The sequence below is a fragment of the Hermetia illucens genome, chromosome 4 (assembly GCF_905115235.1).
Source record: "Hermetia illucens chromosome 4, iHerIll2.2.curated.20191125, whole genome shotgun sequence".
Taxonomy (NCBI): domain Eukaryota; kingdom Metazoa; phylum Arthropoda; class Insecta; order Diptera; family Stratiomyidae; genus Hermetia; species Hermetia illucens.
Window position 1 is genome coordinate 30,992,210 of NC_051852.1, and position 16,657 is coordinate 31,008,866.

Genomic DNA, 16,657 nt, shown 5'->3' on the forward strand with positions numbered 1-16,657 from the left:
GTTTGACCATCCTATGTGGCCATAGAGGTTACACTCGTTACATTTGGAAGAATAGACATATATGGGTTTGCGAAAGATACCTTCCAGAAGATCCGCAATAAGCAAACCAAAGTGCCTCTGGCTTTCTAACGTTTGCTTTATAAATTTTATTTTTACAAGGGAAGCGGTATATCGACCCTGAATTGGCTTCCCTTTTCATTGACTTCTCCATGGATTAACGGATTTTCGTGGTATCTAAAAGATTACCAAGAATTTTTCTAGTAGTCTGCTGAATAGAGTAGCTATTTTTAGACCCCGTGGCAAGAATAACTCAGTTTTAATCAATTTTGCAGTTATGTCAATGTTTCTTCGATATGAACCCCCTCATGAACAATTTTGGGACACCCAATATCTCTTCGAACCTGTGCTTCATTTCTCCCAAATCTGAATGATCATAGATTGGAGATTTCTTAGGGAATAATACAAAAGGACAAAGGAAGATCAACAAGATTTTACTGGACAGCTTGTGATATATTTCACAGTGGATATTTGGCATAATCTGGATCAATATTACGTAATTTTTTTTTTTTGCAAAGAGTACCTACCTTTGATCAATCTCTGCAATATAATGTCCTTATGCTCCTCCGAATGTGGTTCACCCAGTATAATCAACAAATAGCACCCAGTTAATGGGCTTGGCGGTCCAACGCCCAGCAAACTGGACGGACCGCCATCAGAACAGGCTGTGTCCAAATGATGTCCTCCGCTCATTTCAGCTCCACCGTTACCGTCACCACCACCGTTACCATTTAATGCATTGCCGGCATTTTGTTCATCGCCAGCAACACTATCGTCACGATTTGCATCACTACCGCTCCCGTTTTCCATTACAGCGTTTCCAGCACTACCACCGCCGCTACCGCTACCATTTTCCACAACAACAGCACTATCACAACCGCTACCGTTACCGCTTCCACCGCCGTTACCGTTCCCGATATCGCCACTAGCGTTTCCTAAACCATTACTAGCCGGAGTGTTACCAGTCCCGTTCACTTCTACTGCGGTACTCGTTGCAGCCTTCTCGTCAATTGCGGGCGGACCGTTACCTTGATCCCCCATTACAACGGTCGTTTCGGAGAAATTAGTTTATTTAAGAAAACTTTGAGTGAACTGTTTTGTTGCGACAAACTCTCTTTAAATTTTAAGTTTATTCACTATTTTTTTAATATTCTTTAAATATTAAAAACTGTTTTTCTATTAAATTTAAAAAGTTGTTGCACAAAATGTGTGGCTGCTGTGGCAAAAAACTAAAAGGGAAAAAGAACAGAAACTCGTTAGTGAGGTTCTAACCACCAAAAAATGGTTTCGAAACGATAAAGAACTTAACGAAACAAAAAGATAGAACTCCAGACGCCCAACTACTAAATCCTTCTCAAATCAAAACCTCAAATTAGTTATGTAAAACTGAAAAAAATCCCAGAAGAAAAACCGAATTGAATTATTACTCCCTCTTGTCGAAGGAAACGAGACTGAAAGAGTGGAAAGCGGCGCACTGCTGAAAAGTTGAAACCCGACTGACTCAACTGAACTTTTCACCTGCTGTGCACCAATGATTCGGCTTTTCTGAGTCCTGTGAAAATCCGAAGTGAACTGGAGCCTTGGGGAAATTGCCCTCATCGCCATCGCAGGGGAAGCAATGACATAAGAAATGCCGGCTGTGCCGACACCGTACTGAAAATTAGTCTCCACACCAATTGGGCGGAGGGTATTGAACGAAACTCCCACAGGAGAAAGGCAACCGGAAAGCAGAATTTTCTTAGAAAATATCTCGAAATGAACTCTTTTTCCCTTCTGAAAGCAACAACATTTCATCGAATGAAAAACTTATGATATGAGTTAAATTACATCAAGGAAGGTCTGTTCCTCATGTTTGAGGATGATTGCAATCGCATCCACAAACGAACTGAGGCTACTGATAACTCGGAATGGTTCTCAAGGTATTCAACACTTTAACTGAAGTTATATAAATCGTAAAGCACAAGTGAATCTACGCCAACTGGATAATTCCAGAGAAGATTCGCACTCGACCACGGAATCACAGCAACTACAGAAACTGCTCGCCGCAATCATAAAGATCAGCTGAGCTCCTACTTCGACGCAGGAAATTCTCGACACTGGACTTCTGCGCCAGTCCATTTCACCGCCACCCCAATGCCATGACTCCTACCCTCAGTAAGCTTCCCCGTCGTCACAACAGTCATACAGTTCCGTCTTCCCCATTTCACACACTATACATGTCCTTGGACAACAAATAACATCTCAGCCGACCCCTCTCAGTCGTTCGTCCTGTTTTGTGAGTCAGTTTATCATTCCGTTCGTTTCGGTTAGTTCGTCCTGTCGCTGGAACAGCTGACTGTGGTGCGCCCATTCGTATTCAGTCGCGTGTGTTCGAGTCGGTCTCGTGATTTTCATCCCTGCGCCTGCATGGTAACCGAAATGAGGAATTTTCCACTTTACCCAACTGACTTCCTACCAACCCCATCCACGAGGGCATTAACACCCTGCAGTCGAACGAATAGTCAAGAGCCTCACACATGGAATAGACTCGACTTGCTTGACCCACACCCTCTTCACTGCCAGTCTGCCCCCAATTTTCACTACCCACTTTTCCGGGTCGCCTCGTTCACTTCCACCCCATTCTCCAGCCGACTTCGATTTTTCACAGAAAATTTTTCACTGGCTTGGAACTTTCACTGTGATGAAAGGACCCAATTTTCTCACATATTTTCCCTGAAACTTTTCAGAGGCTCTGCATTTTCACTTTTCTGCACTGGCACAATAGCAACTTACACTGTTCTCTGGACAATTATCGGAAAATTTCTGGACACTTAACACACAATTCGACGAATTTTCCGTAGTAAGTCTATTGAGAAAAATCTTTAAAGGTTTCCACTACTGCTGAGTAAAAGTTTTCAAGAGAAAAACTTTAGACGGACGAGTTTCAGTTTATGTTTACGATTTTATTGAAAATTTAGTTTCTGTTGGGCAGAAAAACTGCTCTTGGAAAATTTGTTCGTTTTACGAAAACTTCCGGACAGAGTGCAGTTTATTAACGGGGCTGCAATTGGAAAACTTCTTTTATTTTCTTTGGCTTTTAAGAGAGGCTTCTTTACGTCTTTCAGTGCTTCTAATATTTATTCTTCGTTTTCAAAAATTTTCTTTTTTCTCTTTTTAATTCTCAAAAAAGTTCTGGAAAAGCTGAGGAAACGCGACCGGCAAGATTGAAGTCTGAGAGCCAAGTCGCGATGCAGTGCGACCAAATGAGGAGAAAAACATGCCAAAGAAAATTTCTTCACCCTCCTGGGTGGTGGTAGGCAAGTACTCTCGCATTCACTATATATGGGCTAGTCTCCGCGATGAATATGAGAAAACTACTGTGGGGCCGTTAGGGAGCGTATTGGGTGGCGATTGGCAGCGAAGGCATTGGAGAAAGTCCGGGGTGGTGAAAATTATGCGCCTAAATGATTAGTGCTGTGGGGAAAGGGTGCAGCTTTTGAATCGCGCACAGGCGCCAATAAGCCGATTTGGCCGGCTCCATAAAAGCCCCTTTTTTGACGGCCGCGACGACGGCAACGTCGGTGAAGAACGCAAAGAAGAAGATGGCATGGTGTGGAATAAGATACATCTTTAGTAGTCTTTTTTTTGCAATCGGTAACGTCTTAAGTCGAACAGATAGACTTTGCATTGAGCCCGGCAAAGCGCATGTATGCCGGCACGCCACTTTGGCTCAGTGGGGCAATGTCTTATTCGCCGTTCACCGGTTTCGCATACAGTGCGAGATATTCAGATAGTGGCGTTCGAAATTCTGCTGTGAAAAAAGATATTATTGCAATCTAATTATTTCCTAATTTTTGTAAGACTTATGTGTAATATGAGGTGGTAAGTGGCGACCGTTTGAAGCTTGGAATACAATTAAACTATGTTCAAAAGGGGAACTGATAGAACTGATAGAAATCTATGTCGATTCAGCAAAAACATATGCGTCCCCGAAATCTATCAAGAATGCAACGAGGTCAGAGAGATATCCGCAGCAATGAACTCACCGAGCTCACTCACTAGTCGAAGTTCTCTAGTCTGGGAGGGACTTAGATCTGCGATTCCGATCAGATTCCCCACAAATCGTAGGGTCCCCTCCCCCCATTATATATGAAACGGCAGGGGGCGAACCTTTAGGTTGGAGTGGGCCGCAGAGCCAGCATGCCATTTGGACCCCAATGAAGAGGATAAGAAGACGGGGACCACTCACAGGTTCGGCTCAAGGCTAGTCCTCCCCGATCCATCCCCCGCGCGTTAGTTTTCTTTATGATTTTGCCCCTTCCCTTATTAGAATATTTACCAGTTTAGCTCCTTTGGGATATATATAATTTTCGACGATATCAACCCGCCTCGAGACCTCACGTCTCAGTCAGAGTAGTTTACCCCGGCTGGGTTTATTTTTTTTTTATTATTATTGAGTCAAAGCACTTGATAAAATCCCTGTGTCCTGACAGTGAGATAATATTTGAGAACCAAGTACCTCGGCCCCCATCTCGCCGAACTGCTAGCATTCGGGTTAGCTATAGCACGCACTGTGTATACTGTGTATTTATGACTGGCAAACCTGTTAGGGGAGTTTGGTTGGTTGACAGCCTTGGTGACCGTGTTGGGGCCAAGGTGATGGAACGCCGTACTCTCTTCGCAACAAAGTTGACGCCCAACGTGGTGCCAAAAATGTTCGGTGCGGAACAATGTGGGAGTCCTATTCCACGTTCTGAAATGCAATCTCCGGAACAGCAAAGGGCAACCTTCTCTCACCGCTGCTATGTAAAATACTTTTGGAGAATGTGGTGAATGAACTCTCGGAATCTGGCATGCTGAAGAAATTCTGGATCAGATAGGTGGACAATGTACTAGTAATCATCAGAAGTGAAGAAACGGGAAACGATTCTCTGGAAACTCAGTCAGGCGCATAGAAACCTCAAGTTCACCATTGAGATCGAAAAAGGAGGCGTTGCGATTCGAAATTTACAGGAACCCAATCCAAACACAAGGAAACATCTATTCATCGAACAAGATTGTGGCAGATAATATCATGATCCACAGGATGACCACAACGCCACTCAAGGAGGAGCGAAGACAAAAAGGAACGAACTGCATCTTCAGCACAGCCAAGAAAAACGAGTACAACAGGAACGTCACCGTGGAGGAGCGGCGTCAGAATCTCAGGAAACAACTTTCCTCACCTCAGTGTAATCTCACGGTGTTTCTAGCGATTAAATTGTTTGAAATAATTAAGTCCTGTCTTTTTCTTTTTGCTCATCAGTCTGAAGATTCGTAGCACTTATGAAGGAACAAGTGGTTCCCGAAATATCAGTATTTATTTAATTAGGTTAATAGATATTACTAGCGAAAAGAAAAAGGCGATATTAACCCATTCAGACTTGACATGAACCCATTCAGACTTGATGCATAATATCAAAAGTCGGCCAGAAAAGCGGGGATTCTGTGTTTCTTCAACCAGCAACCGTTACTTAGTGAGGACTCGGACACAAACGGTTAATTAGAAAAAAAGAGAGGAACGAAGTAAGTTGTTACAAAATTGTCTGTTTTCGAAACAGGGAAGCATCCAATAAAAATTCATGAAATTTGGAATGTTTTTCATTGCAGCCTAAATGGGAGGTGAAAAATAGCGAATGTAACATCCAGGCAAGAGTTTTTCAAGGTAACAATCTTGGACCGACACCTTACGTCATGTACCCTTCGGACCCACAAACTGATCTGATAACCTAAGGGTTTGTAGAGGTGCGCCCCTTACGAAGCTGCTCAAGATAAACTGAAAAGTAGTTTACAAAGTAGAAAATTTCATGTGATTTTCACCCTCAACTACAGAAAAGAATCAACGAATAATGTAGCCTTAATTGATTGAGACAAATTATCTCCACATCCGTGTATAGACGAACCAGAACCAGTAGAGCAAACATATCGAGCCATATGCAGATTGGAAATAAAGCTTATATTGGCTTTTTAATAAAAATATTAAGCTACGACTGGAGTATAAAAGGTTGGTCTCTAAAGTTGTAAAAACTGAACTGCTGCTTTGTTGATACACTCCTCCTCTGATTCACAATTGAGACCTATTTAAAGTTTTGTCAGAAACTCTGAACATGGAAAGAAGTTAAATTTCTAAATAAATTCTAAATTCTGAAGTTCTACGAACTTCAGCAAAGTCAGTAGTAACTAAATATAGAAACGAATATCTAGTTTAGTTTAGTTTACTTGGAGGAGCCGCAGCTCCGAGCACTCAGGCTACTGTTAGGCCCACTGTACTATCCTCGTAAATCGTCTATTCAATGGCTTCCCGCCTACGGTATTCGCAGGCTTTAGCGAATCTGAGAACATTCTCCAGAGGCAGAGAGTGTGGAGATTCTTCATTGAAGACGGTGTCCTCGTCTGAGATCTGAGGAGGCCGGGCAGCTGCATATAAAGTGCAGGGCCGTCTCCTCCTCCTCTTCACATTAGCTGCTCATAGCTGAAACCACCACCCTAATCTTTTCCATATGATAGTTTAAGGAGCAGTATCCCGTTAATAGCCCTACTAGGGTTTTCGTGTCCCACTTCTAAAGGGACAACAAAAATGCTCTAGTGGCCCTAGGCTCTTTCACAAGGATTGCCGGCAAGAATCCAAATTTCTCCAGTTGGCTGCGTGAATCCTTGCAATTTCACCCTTCAGCGTAGACTTGACAGTAGACGGTCGGATTCCAAGAGATGGTTCTGGCCCCAACATTGTAGATCCAGACCCTCTGCGAGCCAGTCTGTCAGCTTCCTCATTACCAGCGATGTTGGAGTGCCCCGGCACCCACATCAGGAATGTTTCGTTCAGTCGGCCAAGTTTCAGCAGCACCTGATGACAACTCCACACCAACTGGCTTGATGTGTCGTTGCTTTTTAGTGGTGATAATGCCGCCCGACTGTCGGAACAGATTCGAATGGTGCGACCCCTCCAGTTTTGTCGCAGACATTCTTCTGCTGATAATGAAATGGCATATAACTCCGCCTGGAATATGGTCGTCATTTTTCCGAGGGATCGGGCCAGTTATATAATCAGGTTCTCCGAGAACACCCCTGCGCCCGATCCACCCTCTATGACTCACCCGTCGGTGAAGTCTGTAATCTGAAAAGACTCATGGTAATTTGTCAACCATTCTTCTCTTTCGGTGATTACAAGAACGAATATCTAACTAGCCACAGTGTCGAGCGGAAATTTGAAGCCCTTCTTATCTCATAAAATTCACAGGCTACTAACGCGCCTCAATTTTCGCGTGATTTTCTTTGCTGTCGCTTTTTCTAGGTGTATAAGGGTCTTCATCTTTTCGAATATCCTCCTTCATCCTTTTCCTATTCGAGCATCTAATTGATAACTTCTACTTCAATATTGAAACCATTCCAAAAGGCTTTCCTAATCTTCTTTTGCTAAATATCAGTCAGTGCGTTTCCCAGTTCCCTCCGCCTGTGCCAAATTTTCCACAAAAGCCACGAAGGATGTCAGTTTCCTGGATCTGCATCTGGAAAGAGGCCCTCTTTATCGCCTTTCCGCCGAAAATTACCACCCTATTTTAGTTTTCTCCAACCATTCCAAAATCCTTGCAAGATATGTCACCGGCATGCAAGGTTTCTTTCGATTCCGTAATTTTCTCCATCCAGGATCCATTCTGGATCTACTTTTTTAATTTGTTGTCGATGACCTTTTGTCAGTGTCAAACACCTTTTTTTTTGTCAATGATCTTTCTTGTCTATCCACTTTCCCTCGCATCCTTTAAGTCGGTGAACTTAAACTCTTCTCCTATGTCTCTCTACAGTCAAATTTAGGCATTCTGGCTCATTGCTTCTCGGTTAATGATGGCACCCAATGCTAGCAAATGCCACTCGATGTGCTACTCATTTGAGTCCTATATTTTACCACTTGCTAGGCAGACTATGTAAAATCAGAGCTTCTTGCAAGACCTCGGGATAATATTCGATGCTAACTTCCGCTCCGAGAACCACTATTTTGATATCGCACATCGTGCTTCTAGAATCTCCGCCTTTATGTTGAGATCCCTTAATTCTGTCCAACCCTCCTTAGCATTCTTCAGCCCTGTTCTATTTAGAAAAATCCGCAAAGTACCTTCTCATACGGTGCTCCCAGCATAGAAGCCTCTGGAAGTGTTGTACTGAAAAAAGACAAATATTATACGAAAGACACGTTATACTGGAAAAGCTGGGCCTTAGAAAAGACTGCTGCCATATACCCCGGCGGATACATCCAAAATGGCAAACACTACGTCATTCGGACGATTGAAACTATTATTCACGTTTATCTCCACTTCAATACCACATTGCAACCGCAAAACTTGTTGCTTGACTGCTGAATTTTTACCGACACTGCCCTCTACTTATGACTATAAAGTGAAAAAGTTTAAACAAGGCTCGCAGCCGTACTGTAATGTCATGCTATGTCAACGCAGTAACTTCCGAGATTTTTTCCAAAGCTCTCACCATGACACAGATGAATTACATACGACAGGGGATTGCTAGCCGTTACTTTCAAGTATTAATAGATGGAAGGCAATTTTTAATTCGAACACAAATTTGCAAAACCTTTCCCAACACAAAATGATAATCGGACAGATGGTGATGAAGATCCTGGATGTTTAACGTGAGTACATGCCGTGTAGGCATAATCCCACGGCCTTCTTCGGACACAGATTGATTTGGAGACCACAATCAGAGCCCCGCCATGACTGGCACAGCGGTACTGGTTTATACTGAGTGCAGGCTCAGCATTCATACCAGTGGATGCAATGCCTATCTAATACCTCTGCAGCAACTAAAGGGTACACCACCCGAGTTGTGCAGCGCAGCTCCACGCTTGAGCTCACAAGGAGCTCTACCGGCGATGTAGGCATAACACAACCAAACTGCCATAAGGAAGCTAAGAGGAAATAACCGAACCGAAAGCGCACCGCCGAGGAATTCTCCTGTAGCATATGCTCTCAGAAGGCCAACGCGGTTCCCATGGTACCAGATAACCTCCGGTAAGGCTTCGTGGCAAGAGCCACTTCGGGAGAGTCACATCCAGACTCGGGTCTGATCGCCCTCCTCGAGTCCCTTGCATGCGGCTGTTTTAAAGGCAAATTGTGAACTGACTCCACTTAACTTGAAGGATCAATCTTTCATTCCTGTGGGGATCAAGTCAGACCAAGAGAGGATCAATGAACAACCCTGACGTGCTGTTAGTTGACAAGACGAGTTGCTCCGCGTATATTGTTTATGTTGCTACCTCCCATAATAGCAACATTTAAGGGAAGTCGGTGAAGAAGAAGGTGAACTATGAGTCACTTTCTTACCCGTCTAGTAACCATAGAAGAGAACCCAAATAGGTACACGAAACTCCACGGAAACTCCTCGATTCGTATCAAGGTTTGCTAGTCATAGAGCCCCACAAACATCTTTGATAACCATTTTTACGATACTTCCCTTGACATCGGTCACTGATTGCGTTCTGCGAAAAATCGTGGAACCACAAAGCGGCCTTTGCAACCCTCGGGCTCACCAAGCTAAGTAAGCGGTTCATCATCGGAGATATTTGGCTCTGGAATGACGATGTCCTAATGAAGGTCCGTGATAAGAAACGCCTCCACTACAAGTTCCTCGATGATAAAAGGCTGGTCAATTGGCATATTCACAAGTATCAACCGGGAAGCAAAGAAAGCGATCATTATCACTCCGCCTGTTTGTTGCAAATATTCTTACAATAAACTGGATACTCAGGATGGCGGTAGAGATCTGTATCGAGCCGCCAACAACGCGCACAGCACTTCTGCTGTGTTAATGACAAGAACAGAACTTTGTTTTTTAACAGACGAGCCGCGACGGATTAATGGCGAGAATATTTCGAGCAGGTTGAACGGATTTTTCATAACAGCATTCGCCAAATCGTTGAAACAACCGCAAATCAAGCCGGGTTTGTCAAGAACTGTGGAACTACTGACAAAATGCACGCTGCACGGTTACTCATGGAGAAACATTGTGAGAGGCATCGCCCTCTTTACGTTGCATTTCTGGATCTAGAGAAAGCGTTTGACCATATGCCAGACAAACTCATCTGGTATACTCTAGGGCAACACTTTGTGCTAGAAGAACTCGTGCGCTGAGTCCAACTGTTCTCCCACGATCCGAAAATTAAAGTTCGAAGTGTGGCGGGTCTATCAAAACCGCTTCGTGTCTTTGTTGGTGTTCACCAAGGAAGCGCCTTCTTACCACTCTTCTTTGTTCTTATTCACTGCTTTATGCAAATGATCCTTTCCTAAAGTCCAATAGGAAAAGTGATCCCGAGCAACTTGTCCAAAAATGGAATGCTCGCCTCATGCAATACGGTCTCAGATTGAATCTGAATAAAACTGAGTTTTGACAACCGATCCCTATGAAACAGACACAATCATTGTCAATGCCAGTGGCCTATCCAGAACTGAGCGATTTAAATATCTCGGGTCAATGCTATCAGCCAATGGAGAACTGCGTTGTGAAATTGCTTCACGCATTAAGGCAACCTAAATGAAGTGGCGTTCCACAACCGGTGTTCTTTCGGATCGACACATCGACGAACTTCTCGGATTTAAAATTTACCCCAGTCTCGGTCGACTATAAAAGACAATAAATGGCGTCCTTCGGTAATGGAGACGAAGATGTTCCGTTGGACTAGTGGCGTGATACGCTTTGATCACATTCGAAATAAGGATATCCGCGGTCGATTTAAGGATGTAATAACTTGTTAAGTTCCAGCTATCATAGATGAAATGCTTATTAGACTCCTAAAAATAGAAGTGAAGCCATTTCGGCCATCGATGCACAGAAACGGAACCAGGCCTCATGGCTATGCTTCCAGGTTGCTTATAGCTAGGGTAGTGAGTTCGATCCTGCTCTCTGCAGCTCCAGTTTGGGGAAAGGCATTGCAGGTTACATTTAACGGTAACAAACTGAGTTCAGTCTACAGAAGAACAGCCCTAAGAGTGTGCTCGGCATTCAGGACTGTCTCAGATGATGCAGCATTCGTCATTTCTGGAATGATGCCCATTGACATCTTGGCAGAGGAGATGACGAATATATATAATGCGAAGTCTATCTCTCCTTTATCGCAGACGAAAAACGCCGAAAGGGAGAGATCGCTAAATAGATGGCAAGAGCGTTGGGAACGCTCGGGAAAGGGTCGGTGGACACATAGGCTCATCCCTGCCATCAAGGAGTGGTTGGAGAGACGGCACGGTGAGATTAATTATAATCTTACTCAGTTTCTCACGGGGCATGGAGGATATCGCCAGTATCTGTTCAGGTTTAAACTGGATACCTCACCCGATTGTCCAAACTGCAATGGAGTCCCAGAGGACCCAGAGCATGTATTCTTCCACTGTCCAAGGTTTGTGGAGGAAAGGAAGAACCTAGAGGAGACTCTAGGAGAGGTGCTTGTACCAGAGAATCTGGTGCGAAGAATGCTAACATGTCAGGAAGACTGGGATGCGAAACTGCGAAAGGCAGAGGAGATCAGAAAAGCGCGGTTACGTACGCCGCGTAGAGACGAAAGGGGGCCAAGCTAAAATGAACTGACTCCGTCCCGTGATGTAATACCGTACGGTGGTTCTATCGGGCCTGGAGGGAGTCGGAGGTGGTTTTAGTGGGTAAGAATCCCACACGCTGGCGTGTCCAGGCCAGTGTCTTTTGAAGATTTCCACCTCCTCAAAAGAAAAAAAAAAAGGCCTCATGGCTCAACAGTCTCCCGCCGGAACTGCTCCTTATGGCCTCTGCATATTGGGATGAACTGCTACACTCACTTATCCGCAAATTGTGAGTGGAAGAGAATAATAATCATTAAATTTCCACTTTGTCGCCGCAATTATAATTATTGAAGTTATCCTGTAACATTACAGAGGAGACATCGAAGCGCCTGATAGTAGGTTAGTTTCTATTCTAAACACTCCGGTGCCGACATCATTGTGGACAGAGTACAGGGGTCAGATTACCACCTCACCAACTTCGATGGACCTTTCGATTGCGCTAACAGGAAGTGTATATGGTAGGATCTACGCAGGAATGGCATTATCGGGAAATTAGTAGAGTAGCATTTGATGGCATCAAATGTCTCGGAGGTAAAACCTCGGAGGAATTTGAAGTCAAAAATGGAGTCTGCTTTGGATGCCGATACTAATCCAACATGACATCTGTCATGTGGCATTACCCAGAGGAGGTAGACTATGACATCTTTCCCCGCTGTGCTGATGACCTTTAGTTGTTGTCACACTTAGCCATTGAACGTTGCCTTTCGAATTGAAGAAGAAGTGCAGAAAACTCGGATTGAAGGTAAATGCTAACAAATCGAAGATCTGAATGGTGCATCACACATTTCTTATCTGAATGGATGAGTGGCACACCGAAGACATCGGACAATTGGTCTATCTTGGTAGCGATATCTTTATTTTCGGTGGCACCGATTCCAATGTTACTCGATGCATTAATAGGGATTGATCGACATTTGATGTTTGGTCTAGAATTTGGAAATATAGATAAATTAATGCCTACATCAAGTCGAAGCTGTTTCGCGCCAATAATCTCTCTGTGTGTCTTTATGAGAGCAAAACAGGGTTATTGACTACCACTATTACTCCAAAGCTCCAAGCCTCAGTTAATACTTATTTATTTATTTATTTATTTATTTAATTAACGGACAACAAACAGAGAAAATTCCAATTAATTATTGTCCTCAGGAGGAGGAGAAAGCAAAAAACTTATCCTACGTTTAAAACTACTTAAAGTAGGGAAACTAAAAGGACCAAGCTGTTTTGCATTATAATTTCGGCAAAGCCTGGGAATCCGGAAATGAAAATAGACTTCGAGCTCTGCGAAGGGCACGTTGAAAATGTCTGCGCTACGTTTGTTATAAGACGCAGGACGGCAGGTGATTTCGTCAGCGGCGGAGCAGTGCATCACACCCGAGGAAAGTTTAAAAGATGTGCATAGATCCAGATAGGATCTACATTGTGGTAGGAAGGGAAGTTTCAGAAAGCGGAGGCGGGAGGGGTAATCCACACGAGGGAAGCTTTTCTTAAAGAAGAGGGAACGGGTGAATTTACGTTTGCACATTTTCGAGGGCAAGACAACCACAGTTACGGGAGGGTGACCAGATCACGGAGCAATACTCGAGGGTATTCCTCACGAGGGAATTGAAGAGAGCTAAGGAGGGTTGGATGAAGTCAAAATCAGAGGAGGAGCGAAGAATAAAGCCTGACAATTTTGCTGCTCGATTGATGACATCGAGGCAATGGGTGTCAAAGCGGAGCTTATTGTCGAAAGTGACTCCGAGGTCTTGAGTGGAATTTAAGCAGGATAAGGAATGCCCGTTAAGCGAGTAGGAGAAGGAAGTGGGTGAGGATTTTAGGGAGTGACACTTTTGACGTTCAGCGCTAAACCATTAGTCGAGCACCAACGAACCAGAGTGTCCAGGTTATACTGAAGGGAAACACAGTCCATAGGCGACGATATAGCGGAAAACAGCTTAAGGTCGTCTGTATAGAGCAAACAGGGACAAGTAAGGAGGGGAGGAAGGTCGTTAATAAAAAATAAAAATAGCAAAGGACCCAGAATAGACCCCTGTGGGACGCCAGAAGAGGGGGAGAAGGAGCGGGAAGTACAGCCGTCAAAAGAGACGCGAGAGGCAAGCCATAAAACAAGTGGTATGGGAACGTTTAGGGACGAGAGTTTGGATAGAAGTATCTTGCAATTTACAGTGTCGAAGGTTTTCGCGAAGTCAGTGTAAATGGTATGCACGTCTTGCCGTGAATTTAGACATTTGGCAACAAAGTTGGTAAAGTCAAGCAGGTTGGAGGCAGTGCACCTACGTTAAACGAGGCCGTGTTGCTCTTTCACTATGTATTGGCCAAATTGGGCGGACAACCAGTCGCTGACATATCTTTCCAGGATTTTGGAACTGGAGGAGAGGAGGGAAATGGGACGGTAATTCTCGGCAAGCGAACGATCGCCCCTTTTGTGAATGGGAATGATGAGAGCCTCTTTCCACAAGCCGGGAAAATGATTCTCTTCAAGGTTTTTGTTGAAAATAAGAGATAGGGGAAGGGAGATGGACTTACCAGTTTTGAGCAAAAAGAGGTTTGAAAGACCATCGTAGCCAGGTCCGACATTGGCATCAAGTTTGCCAATGAGGTACTCGACAAGGATAGGGGTAAGAAGGGGAATGGTAGGCAATGCGGGGCAGGCTACATTTACTATCGGGAGGGATTCGGAGGAAGGGGGAGGAACATCGACTGACGAAAAGTAGCGGCAGAGTAAATCACAAGATAGTTGTGGGGAGTTAGCTGAGAAGCCAGAGAATTTAATGGACGGAGGGGATAACTGGGCAGGGCAGCGGGAGTTGCGAATGTGGGACCAGAAAGGTTTCAGATTTCCGCGCTCTAGTGAGTCTTCCACGCTGGACAAATATTCGTTTCTGGGCTTACTTATTAAGGATTTGACCGAGGAACGAAGGGATTTGGAAAAAACTAAGTCAGCAACGTTTCTAGAAGACAGGAACTTCTTTCTCGCAGTCTGTTTTTGACGTAGTTTTTTGTGAATTTCAGTGGTGAACCAGACGGAGTAAGATCGTAAGCACTTAGGAGAGGAGGGAACGTAACAAGGACGAAGATCAGATAAAATGGTATAGAAAGTGTTGAGTGCTTGGTCAAACGTAAATGGAGAGAGCAGGGAGACCCAGTTGATTGACGCCAGGGCTGAGTTCAGACCTACAAAGTTCGCCTTACGAAAGTTGAACTTCGTAGGCTTGCGAGCGACAGGAGAGTGGAGTCGGGATATCTCAGATATACCTCAGAAAAGCCTTTTCCAACAAACAATAAAGAATAAGCGGACTCTTAGATTCGAAAAAATACGGAGTGGTTTGAAAGGGAATGATCCTGATATATGAGATGTAGGTTTTTGGGACTATCCCTCCCACCCTTTCTGCAACTAAATCCAATCAAGGGCCGTTTGTCAACGTGTCTCCGAAGACTTAGCCAGGATAGTCTAAACTCACATAAGGAAAAAATCTCGTCTCCTTTAGGGGATGTAATTTATTACACAAACATAACTTTTGTAGATTCGATTCATATTGCTTTGGAGTGATCATAAAACGCCGTACACATTTCAACTATTAGCCAAAAAACTTCCAATAGTGTACTCCAATTATCTCCTCATCTCTAACCCCATATTGCACTTCCTCTCAACCAAACTCAGCTGTGGTCTCTCACTTTCGCCGCATACATATATCTTACAGACAGAAAATTTACTTGTCCAAGTCTTGGTGGCTCCACTGATGTCTGCTACGTCGATTTGCGTTTTGGTGCAGTTTCCACCCCCTAAGTTGAATCATACGGCGAGGGGTCGAAAGATATTAAGCAGCTGACGACTACCACAGACACCTTTCCAGCCGTATCTGAAGCTTCCTCCTGTGTAGACTTTCGACGATTCACCCCTGAAAAAGTCCCTCGTTAAGTTTCCACTGCGGGGCTACATCCGCTACACTGTTATATCGAACCAATGCACTTGGTATCTGCACTAAGTGGTTGTTGCTGTTCCTTTGGGCTTGCCTTCGGGGGATTACTGCCGGTCGGGTAGTATGTTGGAGGGCATGAGTGTTAATGGCAGAGAGCTCGATGAACGGATTGGAGTTAGTTGGGGTGTGAAAGGCATAGAACAATTTTGGTGAAAGCTCCGAATCACTCTGAAACCTGAGCGTAGAAATGCATTTGGTTATTGGAAAAATTTGCGATCCAACGAAAAAGGTGAACTTTTGATGATTATCGATAAATTGTTAATAGGTGTCGAATTGAATTAGTTCTGATATGGACGGAAAGTGGCTTAAATTTGCGGAGATAACAATTATGAAGTTGTATCCAGTCAGTTTAGCTTTCCATGTCCAGGAAATGAGATAATAAGTGCAACATGATAATCTACTATGAAATTAGCACTGAAAATTGGAAACGGCGAAATGGCAGTAGATAATGGATAGCATGTGTATTACACGTAAATCCATGTTAGCAATTGGTGGTGATAACTTGATAGCGCTTAATTAGTTTGTCAATTTGCGAACAAGGGCTAAGTAGATTCTGGACTGTCGTCATGAAATTATCATGCGAATATTATATATTGATCGGTTTGATTTAATTTCAAATAAAGCAGAAAAGACTCTATTTTTAAGGTTTTGTGTAACACCAGCTACGTCTTCTTCCGTCTACCCGAGAGATTCATAACCGCGCCTTCCTCACTGCTTCTGCTTTTCGCAGTTTATCCTGGATTACTGCAATCGTTGAATTGATTGAATTGAATTGATCGCATTCTAATGCTACTGGCAAGCTAACAGTCTTCGGACAAAATTTTCCGAGGATAGAGTTTCCTCAAGGTTCCTCCTTTCTTCCACGAATCTAGGGCATTGGAGGAATACGTGTGCTCGGTCCTCTGGGATCCCGTCGCAGTTTGGGCAATTAGGTGAGGTATCCAATTTAAATCTGTACAGGTATTGACGGTATTCTCTATAGCCGGTGAGAAACTGGGTGAGATTATAAAT

General features: G+C 43.9%; 1 protein-coding gene across 6 annotated transcripts in view; it reads right to left on the reverse strand.

Annotated features, from left to right (window-relative positions):
• LOC119654570 (microtubule-associated protein futsch) overlaps nt 1-3,340 on the reverse strand; it is a 358,399-nt gene extending 355,059 nt beyond the window's left edge. For 4 of the 6 annotated variants that reach the window (XM_038060023.1, XM_038060024.1, XM_038060025.1 and 1 more), the window contains exons 1-2: nt 2,830-3,340; nt 585-1,286 (exon numbers count right to left, since the gene is read on the reverse strand). In XM_038060023.1, the coding sequence (XP_037915951.1) occupies nt 585-1,098 (514 nt within the window). In that variant the 5' untranslated portion in view covers nt 1,099-1,286; nt 2,830-3,340. Of the gene's footprint in view, nt 1-584; nt 1,287-1,484; nt 1,574-1,884; nt 2,798-2,829 lie in introns of those variants that run through there. The other 2 variants (XM_038060022.1, XM_038060021.1) reach the window with 2 other exon arrangements.
• Between the last annotated feature and the right edge of the window lie 13,317 nt (nt 3,341-16,657).